This window comes from Lygodium microphyllum, chromosome 22 (assembly GCF_053477565.2).
Source record: "Lygodium microphyllum isolate KBCC chromosome 22, Lygodium_microphyllum_v1.1.10, whole genome shotgun sequence".
Classification (NCBI taxonomy): domain Eukaryota; kingdom Viridiplantae; phylum Streptophyta; class Polypodiopsida; order Schizaeales; family Lygodiaceae; genus Lygodium; species Lygodium microphyllum.
The window spans coordinates 103,010,213-103,030,214 of record NC_141156.1 but is presented as its reverse complement, the minus strand read 5'-3'; the positions used below and the strand labels follow the sequence as shown (position 1 = coordinate 103,030,214).

Sequence of the window (20,002 nt, the reverse complement as noted above, 5' to 3'; positions counted from 1 at the left end):
GTGCCAACTGCTAAACTCCTATGGGCTAGAAGCCATAGAAAGAGAGAGATGTTCCTAGGCCTGAAGCTGTCATGTAGCCGCCTCCAAAACTTGTGTAGAATTCATTTGAGATTCCCTCTTTGTGCCGATGGGGAGTGACTGCTTGTTGTACTCCTTCCTGCTCATCTGTATTCTCTGCACTAGGCTCTATGAGACTTTTATTCTAGGTTCGAACTTCTAAGCACCTAGGCTCCCTACCCCCGCTCTCCCCCCCGCCCCGGATGACATAGCATTTCTATGTCCCCCTCCTCAAAACTTGCAGTTTCTTGTTTCCGTTTCCATTTTTGTCCTGTTTCTGTTTGCAGTTTCTTGTTTCCGTTTCCATTTTTGTCCTGTTTCTGTTTTCTTGTTTCCCTCAACTATGTGCAAAATAGGAAAAAATTAGCTGCACCAATACACTCTTCAAGGCATAAATGCAAAAATTATCCTCAGATCATAGTAGTATGCACATGTTCAACATGGCAAATGACAGTTGTAGAGCTGTTGTACCTATGATGCAAAATAGAAAAAACACTAGTGCAGTATAAAAAAGAGCATACCAAGAGTAATAAGTGCAAATATGCTAAATCTGGAGGTTTTAGGCTGAACTTAGTATAGGAATTGGTCATCATGATGAAGCAAATTATCCAAAAATAACAAATGCCATTTGGTATAGGGGTTGTAGAAAATGCTTGAAAACTACTGGCAGAGCCCAAAATGCACCCGAAACATGTGTTTTTCGCAAAACACACAGCTAAATCATAGTCTATGTAATAGATTGCACCCCTCCCTAGGACCCAAGTCAAGCTCAAATAGTTGGGAAATTTGACGAATTTTGCACTAGTATAGGAGAGTTTTGTAGAGAGGGTGGAATAGAAGCTTTAATATCAATTGTTTGAAATAATATCAAGAGGAAAAAGCAAGAATGCAAGCAATGATGGAGGAGCAATTAAGGAAAGAGGAAGCTTGGATTCAAGATAATGAAAGAGGAGAAGGTACAAATTTGAGTACACACTTCTAAAATGGATTAGAGTAAAGTGTGTGAAAAGAACTAAGGAACAGAAAAACTTGGGTTGTCCTAAGTATGTCTACATATTACTACCATAGTGTATGACACAAATTGAGGCACCATTAGCAATATGGTAGAGAAAATTAAATTCGCTCTCTCTTAACTTGGGCTGACATACTCCACCCATGAATCACTGGCTTGCATGATAACATCCAACTCTGAAGCTCCAAATGAAGGATGCTGAATCCGCCCTCGGAGTGCGGTTGGATAATTGTTTACTAGGCCACCTTGCCCTAGGGGTCCCCACTTTAAACCATAAGAAGCTTTGGACCAAGTGGCAAAACCAATGAATGAAGCTGCCTTAGGGCCATGCCACACCTAAGTCAACACACTTAAACAAACAAAAAAGAGTATGAAAGAACCGAGGCCACCCACACATTGACTACACAAGGACCCCACTTGTGCCAACAAGGAGAGAGAGGGTTTTGAGGTGAGAGAGAGCCATTTATAGGAGAGAGAAAAAGGTCTCCAAGAGAGAGAATATAATTTCCACCAATCAATGATTGCCAATTCTTTGGACTTCTCCAAGTTCATGGAGTATCACTATTTTTAGAGGTACTCTATAAACTCCCTTAAGTTCTGACACAAAGTTGAGAGTGATCAAAGTAACTAGTGTGCACTATTAAACTTGATTATATAAAGTTGTGGAAGTGAAATTTACTTAGGCATGGCTTGGCTCTTAGAAACACAAACAAGAGCCTATGTACCAAACCGTATCAATGTCATTTATGGATAGGAAAATGGTATTAAAGATTCACACTGGTGGGAATCCTTTACTCACAAACCAATAAGATAAAATAAGGCCAGTAAGGGTTTTATATCCAATAACGAAAAAGCTCCCCTTAAAATTGTCTTCAGGTTCTTAATCCTAGTTTAATTTTGTAATGGTATTTGTGATACTATGGGTGCTGAACAGATGGAAGGTGTAGTGTGCTTTCTTTTGAAATATGGTCCAATGCTTACTGTAGGTGTACTTTTCTCTATGATGTAAAATGATTTTTCAATAAACTTCTCACTTTACTTTTGGCCAAAAAATACACTTTTTTGAACATGTGAAATATATGCCTATTTGGGGGTTAGCCCTTTACATAAACTTGATTCGTTTGGAGTCTACTAAACACATTGTGCATTATACCATTGATTGTGGCTAATTGTATTAGATTCTAACATTGCTTTGTTCTAGAAACTTTGACCCAACTTGACTCAAGTTAATCAAATAAATATGTACATAATTGAAGTTTTGGTTTCCTTACTCAAATTTTGCATGATAACATTTGTAGACTCAAAACTTTTATTTATTTTATCACAGGGTGTAGTATCGGTACGTGCTTACAGTATCCAAAATACGATGCGTGATATATTTGTATCTTTGATAGATGCAAATCATCGCCCATTCATTCTCTTTGTACACCTCACACGCTGGTTGGGTGTACGATTGGATTTCTCAGCACTTATATTTACCACGTTGGTATCTGTTGTAGTGGTGGTTCTAAGGAATACAATTTCTCAAGGGCTTGCAGGTACAACATGTGCTTTGGGGATGCAACATGAGCAAGAAGATGTGTTATATGACATGATGTTAGTTTTGTTTACTAATTTTTTGGTAATTTGAGCATACTTAAAGTTCAATGGATTAGCTATTCTGTCTATCAATTCTGTGATGATAGAGGCCTTGTATGTTTTTGAGTTCATTGGGTTGTTATGTATGTTATACATTTTGCTTGGTTTACTAAGATTTTAGACCGTGTAATAACCTAGATATGCCAAATTTGGCAGCTCATTCACATTTTGGAAGAGAAACTAACCATGATTAATGTAAAAGGGAGCCATGGATGAAAAAGGGAGAGGGATACATGATGCACACACATCAAAATGACCATTAATAGGGTGCCCCTAAATAGTCATGGTTTATGTTCTTTCTGGCTCCCAAACAGTAGCCCATGATCCGATTCCACTTCCCAAAACAGGGGGATAGACTAGTATATTCATTTCACCTCCTTTAGATCATACAATCCTAATGATTAAAACTCTAGACTTCTTAAATCAGCAATTTCATCATTGGCTTAGCATGCAATGCTTAGAGACAGAATGAACCCAAATCATTTAATAAACCCTAATCTACCCTTGCATTCTTAACACCCCAACTCAAAGGGAAGGTTATGGCAATTTTATTACACTGAGATTTGAGTAGTCCCTCCCTTAATCTTGTCTATTGGCTTAGGACTCAAAAGGGCTTTTAAAAAAAATAGAGAAGATAAATATTTCAGTTAATAAATCCCCTCAAGCTAAAGTATCCCAAGTCACAATACAAAGTACAAAACAGCATTGTAGGTACTTCCATACCAAATGATATACAATAAGGGGAATTCTATTTCAAGGCCTAAATGAATAATTGGTTGGGAGTTCTATAGTACCAGACTATATGTAGCTAACAATGCAAGAAAGTACAAGAATCAAGTCCTTAGAAAAGCATCTTTTCTCCTCCTTGTAGTCTCTGAGCTGCCCTGTATCCTCTTCCGTCTCTTGCAAACAGTATGGACAATCCCAGTTGAAAGCTTGAAGAGAGTTGTTGTAATAGATATATCCGATAAATCTACAGCATGGCTGCATCCGACGGTCCGAACATATTGAGTAATAATGCTAGCCACGAGCTCCCATCTGTAACAGTGTGCTTGGATCCACAGTATTTGTAAGAAATCTAGCATACCAATCCTGCTCCAAGCTGCCTTGCGACAAGGTAAGCATGACAGCCTATATCCTCATATTCGCAAGCTGGGCCTCTATCGACGACCCAAGGAACTGCCCCCACATAACAATCATAGAGTCTATAGTGCCATGAAACACCATCCTAGGGGCTCTTCTCCAACCTGCCTAGGCCTGATGGGAGTCCCAAATGCAGTATCTCCTCTAGCTCCCCTCATCCAACACAAAGGATAGCCAAGCAATGTACCAATTGCTAACCTTTTGTATGCTGGTAATCAAAGAAAGAGTAAGATCTTTCTTGGTCTAATACTGTCCTCCAGTTTTGTCCAAAATGTTGGGTATTTGACTCATGCCTCACCTACGCCTACCTCATATGGGAGTGTCGGTGATCAGTAGGACACTGGGGCACTTTTTACTCTCGGTAGGAGAGGTTTTTTCCCCCAGACTTATGGTCTTATTGTCATATGTACTTATGTGCTTATGTTACACACATTTGGGCACTTAGTGTGTGTCGGGTGTGAACACCCCCTACAACCCTAAGGTTTAAGGGTTGTACTTTGTACTTTCTGGTTACACTCATTCAGTCGATTCTCTCTTGGGTGTCGTGCTTCAACTCTGTCTCTCACTCTCACACTGTCTACTGAATCTCGGCTGCACCTCGATCCTTCCATCTCACATTTGGTATCAGAGCAGTCTTCTGTCTATTGTCTGCGGCCCCCGCCAGCTCTGCCCAGTCGACCAGTTCAACAACTCCTTATCCTTGTCAAGAACAAACTGCAGCTTGTTTGCCTACTCCTGTTCGTCAGGTCCACCCGTCCTGCTCGACAGCACCACCGGCTTGTTCGTCAGCTCAAGGGCCACAATGACTGGGTCACCTCAATCGCTTGCCCCATCAACGACTCTGACATAATCGTGTCCGCCTCACGCGACAAGTCTCTGGTGGTCTGGTCCCTCACGCCTGGGCGCATCATCGACGTTGCAACGCCTGCACGCAACTTCCGTCAGACTGTCCTGCCGCCCGCCTGACGACCAGCCAGCCCGCCCGCCCGACGACCAGCCACCTGCCACACAACTCGCGACTGTCCTGCCCGCCCGTTTGACACCTCCACGTCAGCTTGCGACTGTCCTGCCCGCCGTCTGACGAGTCCACGTCAGACTTGTCACCCTGCTTGTCCGCCTTGACCACGTCAGGTGTGTTTTTTCTTAAAAAACAAAAATTTTAATTTTAGTCCAGAATCAATTTCTGGCAGAGGAGGTTCATACACAGCAGGGACCGCAGGCACAACACAGGTGTGGGATAAATTTCATGCAAATTTCTGGACTGGATCATCAGAAATTTTGGGGCTTTTGTGTATTTTGGGGACAATTCTCAAAGAACACAAACATGAGATATCAACAATAGTCATTAAACCATAGTATCCGAATATTCTTTGTGGTACAGTCACAGAAAGACTGTTTTGACAGAAATTTTGGCAAAAATTTTGGGGATTTTGATATAACAGTGTTGCAGTGCATTGTTTGCACCTTGGGAAGCGTGCATTAAAAGACAGTTTTCCGACAGGGTACGCCCTTGCACATTAATTGCAGAAACGTGTGTGCTGCAATTTCTGGAAATTTGCAGGTTTCCAGTTCATACTGCTTTGACATTGCTCATTTTGTCTTTGGAAATTTGTCTTCATGGCAAATCAGGGAGGTGATGTCTTTACGTATGTATCCAAGGAAGACAGATTGGACGGAAACAACTATTCGCTTTGGTCATTCATGATGAAGAATGTATTAGTGGCCAAGAATTTATGGGATTATGTCAGTGGAGAGGAATCTCGACCGGGAGTTGTAGCTCCCGTTACTCCTCCTCCCCATGGTGCACGTGGACAACGGGGACCTCAGCCCGCTCCACCTCAGCCACTTCCTCCAAGAACTGCAGCTCAAAAAGCTTGGGATACACGTGATGCACAGGCCTTGTCGTTGATTGCTCTGGCAGTTCAGCGGTCCATTATACCTCATATCCGTTCGGCATCTTCTTCACGAGATGCATGGTTGACTTTGGAGCATATGTTTGCAGGAAAGAATGAGACTCGGATCTCTTTCTTGAAGAAAGAGTTGGAAACTCTGAACATGCATGAGGGTGATTCTATGCAGGATCACTTAAATAAGATTCAGGACTTGAGGGAGCAGCTCATGAATGTAGATGAGTATTTTTCGGATGCACAGTTGATATCCATCACCTTGAATTCCTTACCTCCTTCGTACTTGTCTTTTCATACTGCATTAAACCTCACCATGAGGATTGCTGAGTACCCACTCACTTTTATTCAGCTGGTTAGTTTGCTTCTAGAGGAGGAGCAAACACGGAAAAATAGTGGTGTGGATGCTATAGTCTCTGAGCAGGCTTTTGTGGCAAGACAGAAAGGTAAAAACAGCAAGGTGAAAAATGCTCCACAGAGTTCTGGCACTTCGGGCACATCGCAGAATCAGACACAAGGGGGGACGCAAGCAAAAAAAGGAAAGTGTCATTATTGTAAGAAGCCCGGCCACTATATCACTGAGTGCAGGAAGCGCATTGCCAAAGAGAAGAAGAAGGAGTCAGGAATGTCTGTTTCTACTACTCCTTCCACTTCTAGTGAGTCCGCGTCCTTTGTTGTGGACAGGGACTATTGTTTTTACACTTGCAGTTATGACATCTCTTGGGCTGATAGAGCACTTAGCTCTACAGAGGATGCTGACACTTGGTTCTTTGACAGTGGTGCTTCTAGACATATTACATCTCGCAGAGATTTGTTTGCTTCAGTTAGTGCACCTCCCGTTGGGAAATTGGTACAGTGTGCCAATAATGCATCATACCTTGTTCGTGGTATTGGGGAGATTCAGCTCACAGCCATTGATGGCTCTATTCTCCACTGCAGGATGCTTTGTTTGTGCCTGGAATCAAGAATTTGCTTTCTATTTCTTCTTTGGCACGTTGTGGTTTGCAGGTCATCTTTGATGATGACCGTTGCATGGTTAGAGAGAAAGAATGCATGACTTTGGTCTTGACAGGATCTTTGTGTCATGGTTTATATGAGTTGGATGCTCTTTCAGTAGATCAGTCGGCATACTTGACATCCACTCTTACTCCTGCTATGATACAGGCGGAGTTATGGCATGCTCGTTTGGGCATGTAAACTTTGGCAGCTTGATATGCTTTTGCAGCGTACTCAAATGCTGGATGGCTTACCTTCCTTGGAGAGACCTCCTGAGCACTTATGCGAGGGATGCATTTTGGGGAAAATGCATCGGTTCTCATTTCCTCGTGATGTTGCTTTCAGAGCAACAACCAGATTGCAGTTGGTGCATTTAGATGTTTGTGGGCCTATGCAGACCATGTCATTGGGCGGTTGTTATTATTTTGTGACATTCATTGATGACTTTACACGTTTTTGCTGGGTCTACTGTTTGAAAAAGAAGTCAGAAGTGTATGATGCATTTTTGGCTTTCAGTGCACTTGTTGAAAACCAATTTGGATGTAAGATTAAGACTCTCCGTTCGGACCGAGGGGGGGAATACATGTCCTCTATGCTGAATTCTTTTTTGCAGTAGAAGGGCATAGTCCATTAGTATACTACAGCTTATACTCCACATCAGAATGGGGTAGCAGAGAGGAAGAATCGGTCACTCGTGGAGATGGCCAGATGTATGCTGAAGGCAAAGAGCTTGCCTCATAGTTTTTGGATGGAAGCAGTCATGTGTGCTTGCCATATTTTGAACAAATGCCCTACCAAAGCCTTGAAGACCATCACACCTTTTGAGGCTTGGAACAGCCATAAACCTTCTGTTGGTCACTTTCGTACCTTTGGGTGTCTTGCCTATGCCCATATTCCACAGGTACTTAGAAAAAAATTGGACAACAAGGCTGTTAAGTGAATTTTTATGGGATATAGCAATGAGAGCAAAGGCTACAGACTCTATGATTCCGTTACAAAGAAGGTTTTTGTCAGCAGGGATGTTGTTTTTGATGAAAAATCAGAATTATCCTTGGCTGGTTTGGATACATATCAGGCTGCCGGTGATGTTTTTGAAGGGCTGCTGCCCATTACTTTTGGTGATTCAGCTAGAGGTTCAGAAAATGAACCTAATGTTCAGCCAGCTGCTCCTATGGAAAGTGCAGAAATTCAGCTATTGGCTGATCGGAATATTCAGCATCATGCTGAAACTGAAATTCAGCAAGAGCTTGCACACAGTCAGGATGCTAGACAGCTACCTAGATGGTATTTGCAGACTATGCAAGATAGTCCTTTGGATGCACCCATGGCTGGTCGTACTAGAAGGCAAACTCGTTTGCATGATTCGGCACATACCATGGAGTTTATTATGGCAGCAAGTACTTTTGATAATGAAGAGCCTGAATGTTATGAGGATGCACAACACAGTGTGCATTGGATGGCAGCTATGCAAGCTGAATTAGATTCTATTACTAAGAATCAAACTTGGGATTTGGTGTCCTTGCCATTTGGGAAGAAAGCCATTGGAACGAAATGGGTCTACAAACTGAAAAGAAAAGCAGATGGATCCATTGATAAATACAAGGCACGGCTGGTAGCTAAAGGCTACGCACAGAAAAAGGGCATTGATTATGAGGAGACATTTGCTCCTACTTCCCGTATGACGACCATCAGGTCTATGATTGCTTTGGCTGCACATTATGGTTGGGCAGTGCATCAGCTAGATATCAAGACTGCATTTTTACATGGGGAACTTCAGGAGGAAGTTTATGTACAGCAGCCCATTGGTTTTGCAATTGAAGGCTCAGAACATTTGGTATGCAAGCTCAAAAAGGCACTATATGGTTTGAAACAAGCTCCTTGAGCTTGGTATGCAAAAATAGATGCTTTCTTGCTTGGTCAGGGGTTTCTAAACAGCTCATCTGAGTCTACCCTTTACGTATGTAAAGAAGGGGGATCTATGCTGATTATATGTCTTTATGTTGATGACCTTTTGCTCACTGGAACACATGCTGATCAGATTTCAGCATTCAAACAAAATTTGCAGCAAACTTTTGACATGTCTGACTTGGGAGTTTTGCATTACTACTTGGGCATCCAGTTCATACATAATGCTCGAGGTATTGGGCTATCACAGTCAAGGTATATTGGGTAGCTTCTTGAGAAGTTTGGCTTACAGGATTGCAAGCCAGTTTGTACTCCCATGGAATCTGGAGTGAAACTGTCATTACATGATGACAATGATTTGTTTGATATACATACATATGCTCTTGCAGTTGGATGTCTTATCTATCTATGCAATACTAGGCCGGACATATAGTTTGCAGTTTTAGCTTTGAGCAGGTATATGCATCAGCCACGTATGTCACATTGGCAAGCTATCAAGCGTGTTTTTCGCTACTTGCAGGGTACTCGTTCTCTTGGGTTGCTTTATGCCAAGGGGGGACCATTGCAGTTATATGCTTACAGTGATTCTGATTGGGCTGGTGATTATGATACACGTCACTCCACTAGTGGCAATTGTATCTTTCTTGGCTCTTCTTGCATTTCTTGGCTTAGCAAGAAACAATCCACTGTTGCCACATCGTCATGTGAAGCTGAATACAAGGCAGCTTTCACTACCACAGTTGAATGCGTATGGCTTAGATGCTTGCTAGCTGATTTGGATGTATCTGTTACTGAGCCTACTCCTTTGTTCACTGACAGTCAGAGTGCCATTGCAGTGGCACGGAACCCAGTGTTTCATGCTCGCACAAAACACATTGAGATTCCTTATCACTTTGTCAGAGAGAGGCTACATGCAGGTGATATCAGCCTTGTCTATTGTCCTACCACCAGTAATGTGGCAGACATCTTCACCAAAACTCTTCCTCGTGACAAATTTGAAGCATTTCGCAATGCTTTAAATTTGATATCTTTTGGTGGCGGATGATCCTTGTACTCTTGATCACTCTTCACTCCAGGGGGGTTTGTTGGGTATTTGACTCACCTACACCTACGCTCATATGGGAGTGTCAGTAATCAGTAGGACACTGGGGCACTTTTTACTCTCGGTAGGAGAGGTTTTTTCCCCCAGACTTATGGTCTTATTGTCGTATGTACTTATGTGCTTATGTTACACACATTTGGGCACTTAGTGTGTGTCGGGTGTGAACACCCCCTACAACCCTAAGGTTTAAGGGTTGTACTTTGTACTTTCTGGTTACACTCATTCAGTCGATTCTCTCTTGGGTGTTGTGCTTCAACTCTGTCTCTCACTCTCACACTGTCTACTGAATCCCGGCTGCACCTCGATCCTTCCATCTCACACAAAAGTCAACAAGGAATACTCACCATTGCACTACTAGATTGGGGAAGAGGATATAGATGAGTAGGATCTGAATATTGCCACTACTCCTTTGATCCACTATTGTGGAAAGCCCATCCTCAGCATGGTGCCCTCAAGGAACTCCCAATCAACTCTATCATACCAATAAAGCTCTAGCAGCCCTCTCTATGTCCAAGGGTCCCTCTCGCCTACTTCTGGCCTCCTTTGTGAAAAAAGAGCTAATCTCCTGCATGCCCTCATCAAAGTCCCTAGTTGTCGTCCTAGTTGAGAAGGGCCTTGCACCCCAAATATTGATAATATCCTCGCTTAGATCCTTATCTTGGTACAAGTGAACAAGAACTCTAAGAATGTAGTCATTCTCCTAACTCACTCGACAAGAATCAATGGTATTTGTGCATGATCTGATAAAGTGGCCCCTGGAACAATCCCAATTAAGCCCCCTCTATCATAGGCCTAGTCACCTATATAAAACATATCTATTTGGGAGAAGACATTGGCTCCAATCACCTTATCTCTTTTGGAACATTGAAGAGAACCACGTGATCTATCAAACTCTGCTATGAGCTAGAGGTCTTGTCCCTTGATCTAGAAGACAAAATATTGATAATATCCTCTCTTAGATCCTTATCTTGGTACAAGTGAACAAGAACTCAAAAAATGTAGTCGTTCTCCTAACTCACTCGACAAGAACCAATGGTATTTGTGCATGATCCGATAAAGTGGCCCCTGGAACGATCCCAATTAAGTCCCCTCTATCATAGGCCTGGTCACGTATATAAAACATATCTATCTAGGAGAAGACATTGGCTCCAATCGACTTATCTCTTTTGGAATATTGAAGAGAACCAAGTGATCTATCAAACTCCACTATGAGCTAGAGGTTTTGTACCTTGATCTAGAAGACAAAATTCTTCCAATTTGCCTACTCTCTTCCTTTGATAATGTTGATGCATTTTCCCCTTCTATCCTCCAAAGTGCTTGCTATCCAATGATCAGCACGAGGTAGAGACTAGGTGAGGGTGGTCCAAAACTCTCCTCTCCCACTAGTTATTAGGGGCTAGCAACAAGTGTTAAGAAGATTGCTAGGGTTTGCACTGAGGACAAACACAGTGTACAACCACGATAGAAACACAAAGACAGACACAGACACAAAGGGCAAAACTCAAACCCTAAACACAAAACTCAAAACTCAAACCCTAAATGCAAAACTCAAAACTCAAACACAAAAACTCAAATACAAACAGAAGAAGGGAGAGAGAGAACACAACTTTGAAGTGAATGAATGTTGTAAATGAATGTAAGAGTGTACAGTGTGCTCAAGGGTAGAGCAATGTTGGAGTGTGATGTCCATCGAAGACGGATCCCAAGTTTTTGACCACCAGTCAAAGTGTAGGAGTGCTGAATAGTGAATGGCAGTAGGCTGGTCACCAAAACGCAGCAGTCTGGAGGCTGGAAACTGGTAAATGCAGCAGTGTACCACCGATCGGGGGCTGGAAACTGTGCAGAGTCTGTTGTAAACAGCAGGCTGAAATAGTGTCTGAGAGTGTCAAGGCTTGCAATGCTGAAAATGCAGGCTGGCTGACCCTGGAGATGATGGACAGCAGGCTGAACAGCAGTCTGGGACAGTTTGGAGCAGTCGCTAGCAGCTGAGAGCTGTCACCTACAGCAATGGACAGGCTGAAGATGATGTGGCTGCAGTCGATGATGGCTGGACAGCAGATGGAGGCGGGCTGCAGGCTGGAAATTGGGTGCCAACAGCAGCAGAGGGTGTGTGGGCTGGTGTAATCTGCAAAACAAGGATCATTACTGAATGGGGGCAGCCTCTCTATTTATAGGTGTGGAAGGGCGCCCCAAAAAATTAGGTTTTCCACTAAACTTTCTCGAACCGCTCCTTGTTTTAGGGTTTCCACTGAACTCTCTGGAACCGCTTCCCATTTTAGGGTTTTACTCTAAAAGAGCATTTTTAGTGTGTTTTGGGGTTGTTTAAGAGGCTAATTAGCAAGTAATGCATATTTTATCTCAACACCCCCTCTCAGGCCCAAAACTGAGCCGAAAGGTTAGGCCAGCTATTGTGATGTTGATGTACCCCAAGGCTTCCCACTCCAAAGTAGCCAAGGCATCGGACAAAGGGTGCACGTCGGCTGCCCAGTGGCCTACCAAGACTACAAAGGCGATGGTTATCTTACCAAGGGAATCCAAGTAGTTATCCCAGAGAGGACAGGGCATCGGACAAAGGGTACACGTCGGCTGCCTAGTGGCCTACCAAGCCCTATAAAGGCGGATGGAACTACATGGAACTTTTGTGTGTTTTTTTTTTTTTTGGGAAGAAGTGTGGTAAATTTTATGGGATGCGGCCGATTGAGGAATAGTGACCCAGAAGATGGGAGTAGGGAGGGTACACCCAACACATCACAAAACAATACAAGCTAACCCATCCACTCAAGGTGTCGATGACAAGGAAAAGTAGGTGATGAGGTATCCATGTGATGAAGAAGAATGGTGGTGTGGTAACAACAGCCGCTGGTGGAAACAGCTTAGGATCTGCTCAAGTGGTGCTCAGCACAATGAGATGCAAAGTATGCTACATTTTAAAGAATGCTCATGCAGCAGGTGCCACTTGGACAGTGTCCCTCATGGGGAAATTGTTCACTTGCCCAAGCATCCTAGTACAAAGATGATGAAATCAGGCAATTCAAAGGGTAAGGTACAATAGGGGGAATAAGCTGATGTCGAAGACAAAGTGCTGAAGCCTGTAGAATACCAAGAAGTGTAGAAACCCCCTCTCAACTTGGATGTAGATGCCGAAGAAGAAAGAGGAGCTTGATGTCGGTCTTCGTGTGGTGCCGAGAACCATAAAGAATGAAAAGGAGGAGGAAGCATCTCAGCTAGAAGAGCTAGGTAGAAGTCACCGCCATGATAGCATCAAGAGAGATACTGCATGATCCATCTCGGGAGGGAAAGCCTCCATGCTAGTAGAAGAGCAAAACTCCAAGGATGATGAAACCATGAAGGAACGACGCACATCCCAAGTCTCTAGCCTAGGTAGGACACGGCAAATCTGTATGTTAGCCCTACACTAAAATCAAAACTTGCAAAGGAGATCAAAGTCTGCAATCACAGAGGTCAGTAGTGAGATGCTCCAAGAACAAAACAAAACTAAAATGAAAAGCTAACTAAAGGAACAAGTGCAAAGATGCAAATGTGTATGTGTGTGTGAGTAAATGCAGCGGAAGACTTAAAATGTAGAGACAAAAATCCTATGGGCCCGACTCTAAGAGTGCGAAAAATGAATGCTAGACTGAGCTAGGGTATCCGAAAGGACCTAGAGACATGCTAGTCTAAGAAGGTGGCGACCATCGCGTACGTCCAGTAGCACGGCTTTGCCAAGGGAACGACTCACGAGGTGGGGAGGAAGGTGAGATAGATGCATGAAGTGCAACATGATCGGAACTTGCAGACCAATCAATCAATCCTTCAGGAGTAGAGAAGAATGGCTACTGAGGCTGTCCGGATGTCACATGTCCAGCAGTCGCTGTGGGGGCTGGAGGAGCAAATGGAGCAGCAGCGGAATGCGTAGCGCCACTGGACTGTGAAGTCGCAGCGGTCTGCTGAGGCTTTTTAGGTGGAAGACCTTGGACCTTTGAGCGACACTCCTCGTCCACATGGCCTGCTCTCTGGCAGTGTGTGCAAAACCGGTTTTTCTTAGGGAGTTGCTGCCAGATAAGTCTTGATTCTTTGGTTCCATTGGAGAAAGAGGAGTCACCCTTTGATTGGCTTGCCTTTGCATCTAGCGAGTTCTTTCCAATGGTGGTTTTACCTCCCGAAGAAGAAGCAACCAACCCTCTCTGCTCTGAATAAGGCTGTGATGAGGATTTCTTGTGGACTTGATCATGCAGCCTTGCATAATGCAAGAACTGGCACTCAAACTCGTAGAAGGTTGGCAATCGAGGTTGGGAGATGATGTGTTGAATAAAATTAAAGTATTTTGCGGGCAACTTATTCAAGAAGAATGTAACCTGATCGTCATCTGACTTTGGAGAGTCAATAGTGGTGATCTTGACAAGTAACCGCCTATAGTCAGCCAGCTTGACTTTCAGATCATCCCCTTTCTTAAGAGAGAAGTCTTGAAACTCAAAGTCGAGATTGATGCGCCGAGTACGATCACGATCCGCATAGCGGTCGAGAAGGTGACTCCACTCTGACGCGAGCGCGAAGTGCTGCAACTGAGTGTGAAACTCAGGAAGCAATCCTTGCATCAGCTCAACATTGGTTGTAGTATTGCGGACTTTCCATTGACGGATGTAGTCAGGGTGAGCTAGTCGAGGGTCCGGCATAGGCTCTAGACCAATGAAGAGGTACCAAAGACCCTGAGACTCAAGCACTTGTTGCATGAAATTCGACGAAGTAGTGAAATTTGACCCGTTAAAACGTGTCTTATCCGTAAAGGCATTCTTGGCTGTTGCAACAGGAGTAATAGTGCTCGGAGATGGATAGTGTGAAAAAGTGTAGTGGGGGTAGGATGGGGGAGTGGAGTACACTTGGGAATGGGCCCCAGAGTGCCCACCAGGCATGCGGGTAGTGTGCAAGGTGGATCCATAGGTAGGGATGGGCTGACTAGGCATGGGCATGGTAGCCACATGAAGAACCCAAGGAGGTGGGATGGGAACACAAGGAGCAAAAGATGGGAATACCTGCGAAGGTGTAACCCAAGGAGAGTGTGAAGACGCACCATAAGTTGAGGATGGAAACCCCTGCGTATGAGTGGTCATGGGAGATGTGAAGCTGGGGATAGTGAGGGGGATGCCCATCACAGTCGACCCAGGAGTGATAGGTGTGCTCATTTGCTGTTGAAAGGTGAGAGGCACCGTGTTAAAGGGTGGCATTCCCCCTAATGAAGTACCATGGTGCAAAGAGGGGGTGGAGAAGGAAAAGGTGCTAGGAGAGGAGATGGAAGATCCAACCCCTAGGGTGTGTGAAGCAGATGTGGAGTGTAATCCAAGGTTTTGGAAAGATGATGAGAGGTGTGATATAGAAGAGGGTGGGATGGGAGGGAAGTGAGAAGTGTGTGCAATATGCTCAAATGAAACAGAAGCTGTAGATGTACCTGAATTTCGTCTGCTTCGTGATCCCCCTCTATTGAAGTTCACATAAGCAAAGCCATCCGGATCTTGTACCTCAAAAGAAGAAACATGTGAGGGTTTTGATTCATGCAACACAAAAGAATTGTACAAACCTGACATTGGACTTGGCGGAGATGATGAAGATGGATTGCCAAACGTTCCGAATGCCGTATGTCCTTCATGATCGGAGAGGTGGCCAGCCTCACTAACCGGTTTGAATGTGGTAGCAAAACTGGTAGGAGGGGTGTAAACATCCCTGTACTTGTTGCGATAGTACTCCTCAAAGTCCTCTGTCATGTTAGTGAAATCTGGTGAAGGTGGAGTGTCGTCCTCCTCACCGAGTCTATAATGCTATCTCAGGGCCTCCAATGATGGAGAAGCCTGATAAGACATCATAGGAATTGGAGAAGGAGGTGTCTGGGACATTGTGATTCGGTTACGAGTCGTATTGTGTGCCTTGCACAAAGACTAGCTCTCAGCAATATCCGCAGGATATTCTTTACAAGAGCACCGGCTTTGATACCATGTTAAGAAGACTGCTAGGGTTTGCACTGAGGACACACAGAGTGTACGACCACGATAGAAACACAAAGACACAGACACAGACACAGACACAGACACAGACATAGAGGGCAAAACTCAAACCCTAAACGCAAAACTCAAAACTCAAACACAAAAACTCAAACACAAACAAAAGAAGGGAGAGAGAGAACACAACTTTGAAGTGAATGAATGCTGTAAATGAATGTAAGAGTGTACAGTGTGCTCAAGGGCAGAGCAATGTCGGAGTGTGACGTCCACCAAAGACGGATCCCAAGTCTGTGACCTCCAGTCGGAGTGTAGGAGTGCTGAATAGTGAATGGCAGCAGGCTGGTCACCAAAATGCAGCAGTTTGGAGGCTGGAAACTGGTAAACGCAGCAGTGCACCACCGATCGGGCGCTAGAAACTGTGCAGAGTCTGCTGTAAACAGCAGGCTGAAACAGTGTCTGAGAGTGTCAGGGCCTGCAATGCTGAAAACGCAGGCTGGCTGATCCTGGAGATGATGGACAGCAGGCCGAACAGAAGTCTGGGGGATAGTTTGGAGCAGTTGCCAGCAGCTGAGAGCTGTCACCTACAGCAATGGACAGGCTGAAGATGATGTGGCTGCAGTCGATGATGGCTGGACAGCAGATGGAGGTGGGTTGCAGGCTGGAAACTGGGCGCCAACAGCAGCAGAGGGTGTGTGGGCTGGTGTAACCTACAAAACAAGGATCATTACTGAATGGGGGTAGCCTGTCTATTTATAGATGTGGAAGGGCGCCCCAAAAATTAGGGTTTCCACTAAACTTTCTTGAACCGCTCCCCGTTTTAGGGTTTCCACTGAACTCTTTGGAACCGCTCCCCGTTTTAGGGTTTTACTCTAAAAGAGCATTTTTAGTGTGTTTTGGGGTTGTTTAAGAGGCTAATCAGCAAGTAATGCATATTTTAGCTCAACAACAAGTGTCCCATCTACTCTTGACACCCAAAGGGCCCTTCCTAGGACTAGGATCCCCAATCTTGAACTGTATGCAGCCAATGCTTGACTGATACAAATACAAACCCCTACATGTATCTCTAAGATAATCACAGCAAGATCCCAATATGCAAAACTTTGTCCTAGCAATAACTTACAACTCCATCGAGAATCCTCTCGAAAGAGAGGTGGTGCTTCTGTAGTATAAGGAAATCAACTAACCCTCCAACTAGTGTTGTATGAAGATCATGTCTTGTGAGGCTCCATCCTTGGCAGAGGAGTTGTCCACTGAAGCCTTGAATGTTCCATGAGAGGATCCTCAGGGGGAGTGTCTTAAGTATCTCAAACGAGAACTTAGAGACAAGACAAAGGGAAGTGATCGTAAGCTGAGCTCATGCCTCGTCAAGTTGCAAGCTGTCCCCCGTCATGTCACGTCTGTTCGCGTGCGCCCAGGTCGATCGCGCCGTCGTCAGCGCCTACTACATCAGCTCGTCTGCCCACGCTGAGGTTCCCCCCCCCTCCCCGCCAGTTGCTCCCTCTCCTGCAGCAATCTTCCCCCCTCAAGTAGCACCGTGACGTGATTGGTAGTTTTCTTAGAAGGGTCGCACAATGGAGATCTCTAGTCAGACGCCGGCGCACTCAGCGAGTGCCCCCTAGTCAAATACCTTGCATGTCATCCTCTCTGAGGAGCAGCTCTTAGCTGTTCAAGCTAAGCAGCTGTAGCTAAAGGAAACAACGATTTATGGTCAGGTAGTAGGACATTCCCCCAGCCAGGGCCGAGCTTTGGGACTGGCTTCACTCCACACTGCGCACCAGCACAGGCAGATTGTGGAGGCTGTCCTAATGGGCCAAGGGATCTTCATGGTCAAGCTCAGTTGGGCAGATGTAGCTCGCGAGTTACTTGCCAGTTCACGATATGTGTCCACGAAGGGGGTCATATACATGGTCCCTTGGTATAGTGGCTTTACTGTGGAGGCATTTGCACTCCACAACAGGTTTCTTCGGCCACCAGCCACCCTTCTTTTTCCCGGTCTAGCAATAGAGTATCGCCAGTTGGTGGAAGACTTTAGATGGCTCTTCAACATTGTCCTTCCCGCATCTTTTGCGAATGCAGTGACAATAGCAGGAGTCCTAAAGGTACGGGTGGTAGTGAAAAAGGTCAAGAATATCCCACAGTTCCTAGAGATTGAGGCAGGCGGGCACTCCTTTAGGCAACAGGTCATTGTGATAGGGCAGCCAAGGCAGTGTTTGCGCTGCCACGACTTTGGGCATTAGGCAGTAGTTTATACGTGTTTCGGAGCCAAGGCGGCTCCGTCTCGACAAACCCACAGGTGGACGCTGACGGCTTCACACAGGTCTAGAGATGATAGAGAGGGAGACAGAAGGGGAGGGCGCAACCAGCTTCTCAGACCCAACCTTGACAGCAGGGAGCAGGTGGGCGTGCGACACCCCCTCGGCAGAGCACTCCACAGCCCCCCATGCCCGCCCCACTCTACAGGACCGCAACCCCCCCACATCCACCACCCGCGTCACAGACTACCTCACTTGAGTTCCCATAGCCCCCACACCCACCTACCTCTACATCCCATGCGCGACCCCCTCCCCCCCGCAACAAAAACCAACCCCCCCCCTAGCCAGGGCCGAGCTTCACTCCATATTGCGCATCAGCACAAGCAGATCGTGGAGGCTGTCCTAATGGGACAAGGGATCTTCATGGTCAAGCTCAGTTGGTGGGCAGATGTAGCTCGCGAGTTACTTGCCAGTTCACGATATGTGTCCACGAAGGGGGTCATATACATGGTCCCTTGATACAGTGGCTTTACTGTGGAGGCATTTGCACTCCACAACAGGTTTCTTTGGCACCCAGCCACCCTTCTTTTTCCCGGCCTGGCAATAGAGTATTGCTAGTTGGTGGAAGACTTTAGACGGCTCTTCAACACTGTCCTTTCCGCATCTTTTGCAAATGCAGTGATAACAACAGGAGTCCTAAAGGTATGGGTGGCAGTGAAAAAGGTCAAGAATATCCCACAGTTCCTAGAGATTGAGGCGGGCGGGCATTTCTTTTAGGCAGCAGGTCATTGTGACAGGGCAGCCAAGGCAGTGTTTGCGCTGCCACGACTTTGGGCATTAGGCAGTAGTTTGTACGTGTTTCGGAGCCAAGGCGGCTCCGTCTCGACAAACCCACAGGTGGACGCTGACGATGATAGAGAGGGAGATGGAAGGGGAGGGCGCAGCCAGCTTCTCAGACCCAACCTCGACAGCAGGGAGCAGGTGGGCGTGCGACACCCCCTCGGGAGAGCACTCCACAGCCCCCCATGCCCGCCCCACTCTACAGGACCGCAACCCCCCCACATCCACCACCCGTGCCACAAACTACCTCACTTGAGTTCCCATAGCCCCCACACCTACCGAGCAGCCCCCCAGATCCGCACCTGGTTCAGGTGATCCTCCCCAGAACCACCCCTCCTCCTCCTCCTAGAGGAGGTGATGAGCCACACACGTCTACATCCTCTTCGCACCAGCAGTCCTCCCCCTTCCATACAGCCACCAGCTCATCCACCCCTGTCGCGCGTCACACTTTCCCGAGACAGGCACACCTGTTGCCACAGGAGTTCTTCCGTAGTGGCCCATGGTCCTACTTAAGAGCGGAGCACGGAGAGTTCCCACTACCTCTAGAGGTGGGGATCTTCGTGGTTCGTAAGTCAAGGAGGGGCAAGGTCCATCTACTAGCACCACCGGATGGACCAAACTATGTCTTTTTTCTTCAGTCCTCTCACTTAGGGGAGTAGACGACTACACAGATAGAGGAAGAGTCAAAGAGTTAGGTGGCGGACCACATCTCCCAGTGGATGGGAGAAGGACTAGCACTGTTTGTGCAGCAGTGGCCTAGTTGCATGATAGACATTAACTAGTGGGCTAGTGCGAGGTCCCACACTTGAGCATTCTCTTTCGAGCCCCTCCGCAGTGGAGAGTTCTGGGGGATGTGATCGAGTGGCCCCTAGCATAGGCGGCCCGTTTCTACCAGTATAGAGAGTCACCACTCTTAGCATGGTTGATAGATGCATTTATAGTACTGCCTGGAGCAGCTATCACCCCTATGGTCTGGCCGAGGGCACCATGGGGGATTGGAGTTCGCCGTCCAGACCAGTGGCAAAGCGTACTTGCATGCCTCATAGCTTCTCCTCCTCATCAGCAGTCTCCACATCAAATAGATGCTTGTTCGGTAAGTCACAGGTTTCCCCATGAGCTTACACCTTGCATCTTGGAATGTGAATAGTCTCCACTATAGTGGG

The 20,002-nt window shown here is 45.8% G+C and overlaps 1 protein-coding gene across 1 annotated transcript in view; it reads left to right on the top strand.

Moving 5' to 3' along the window:
* Positions 1 to 20,002, top strand: part of LOC148017456 (uncharacterized) — a 193,581-nt gene that overhangs the window by 156,655 nt on the left and 16,924 nt on the right. The window contains exon 16 of the mRNA XM_087663178.1: positions 2,397 to 2,607. Within this exon, the coding sequence (XP_087519304.1) occupies positions 2,397 to 2,607 (211 nt within the window). The remainder of the gene's footprint in view (positions 1 to 2,396; positions 2,608 to 20,002) is intronic.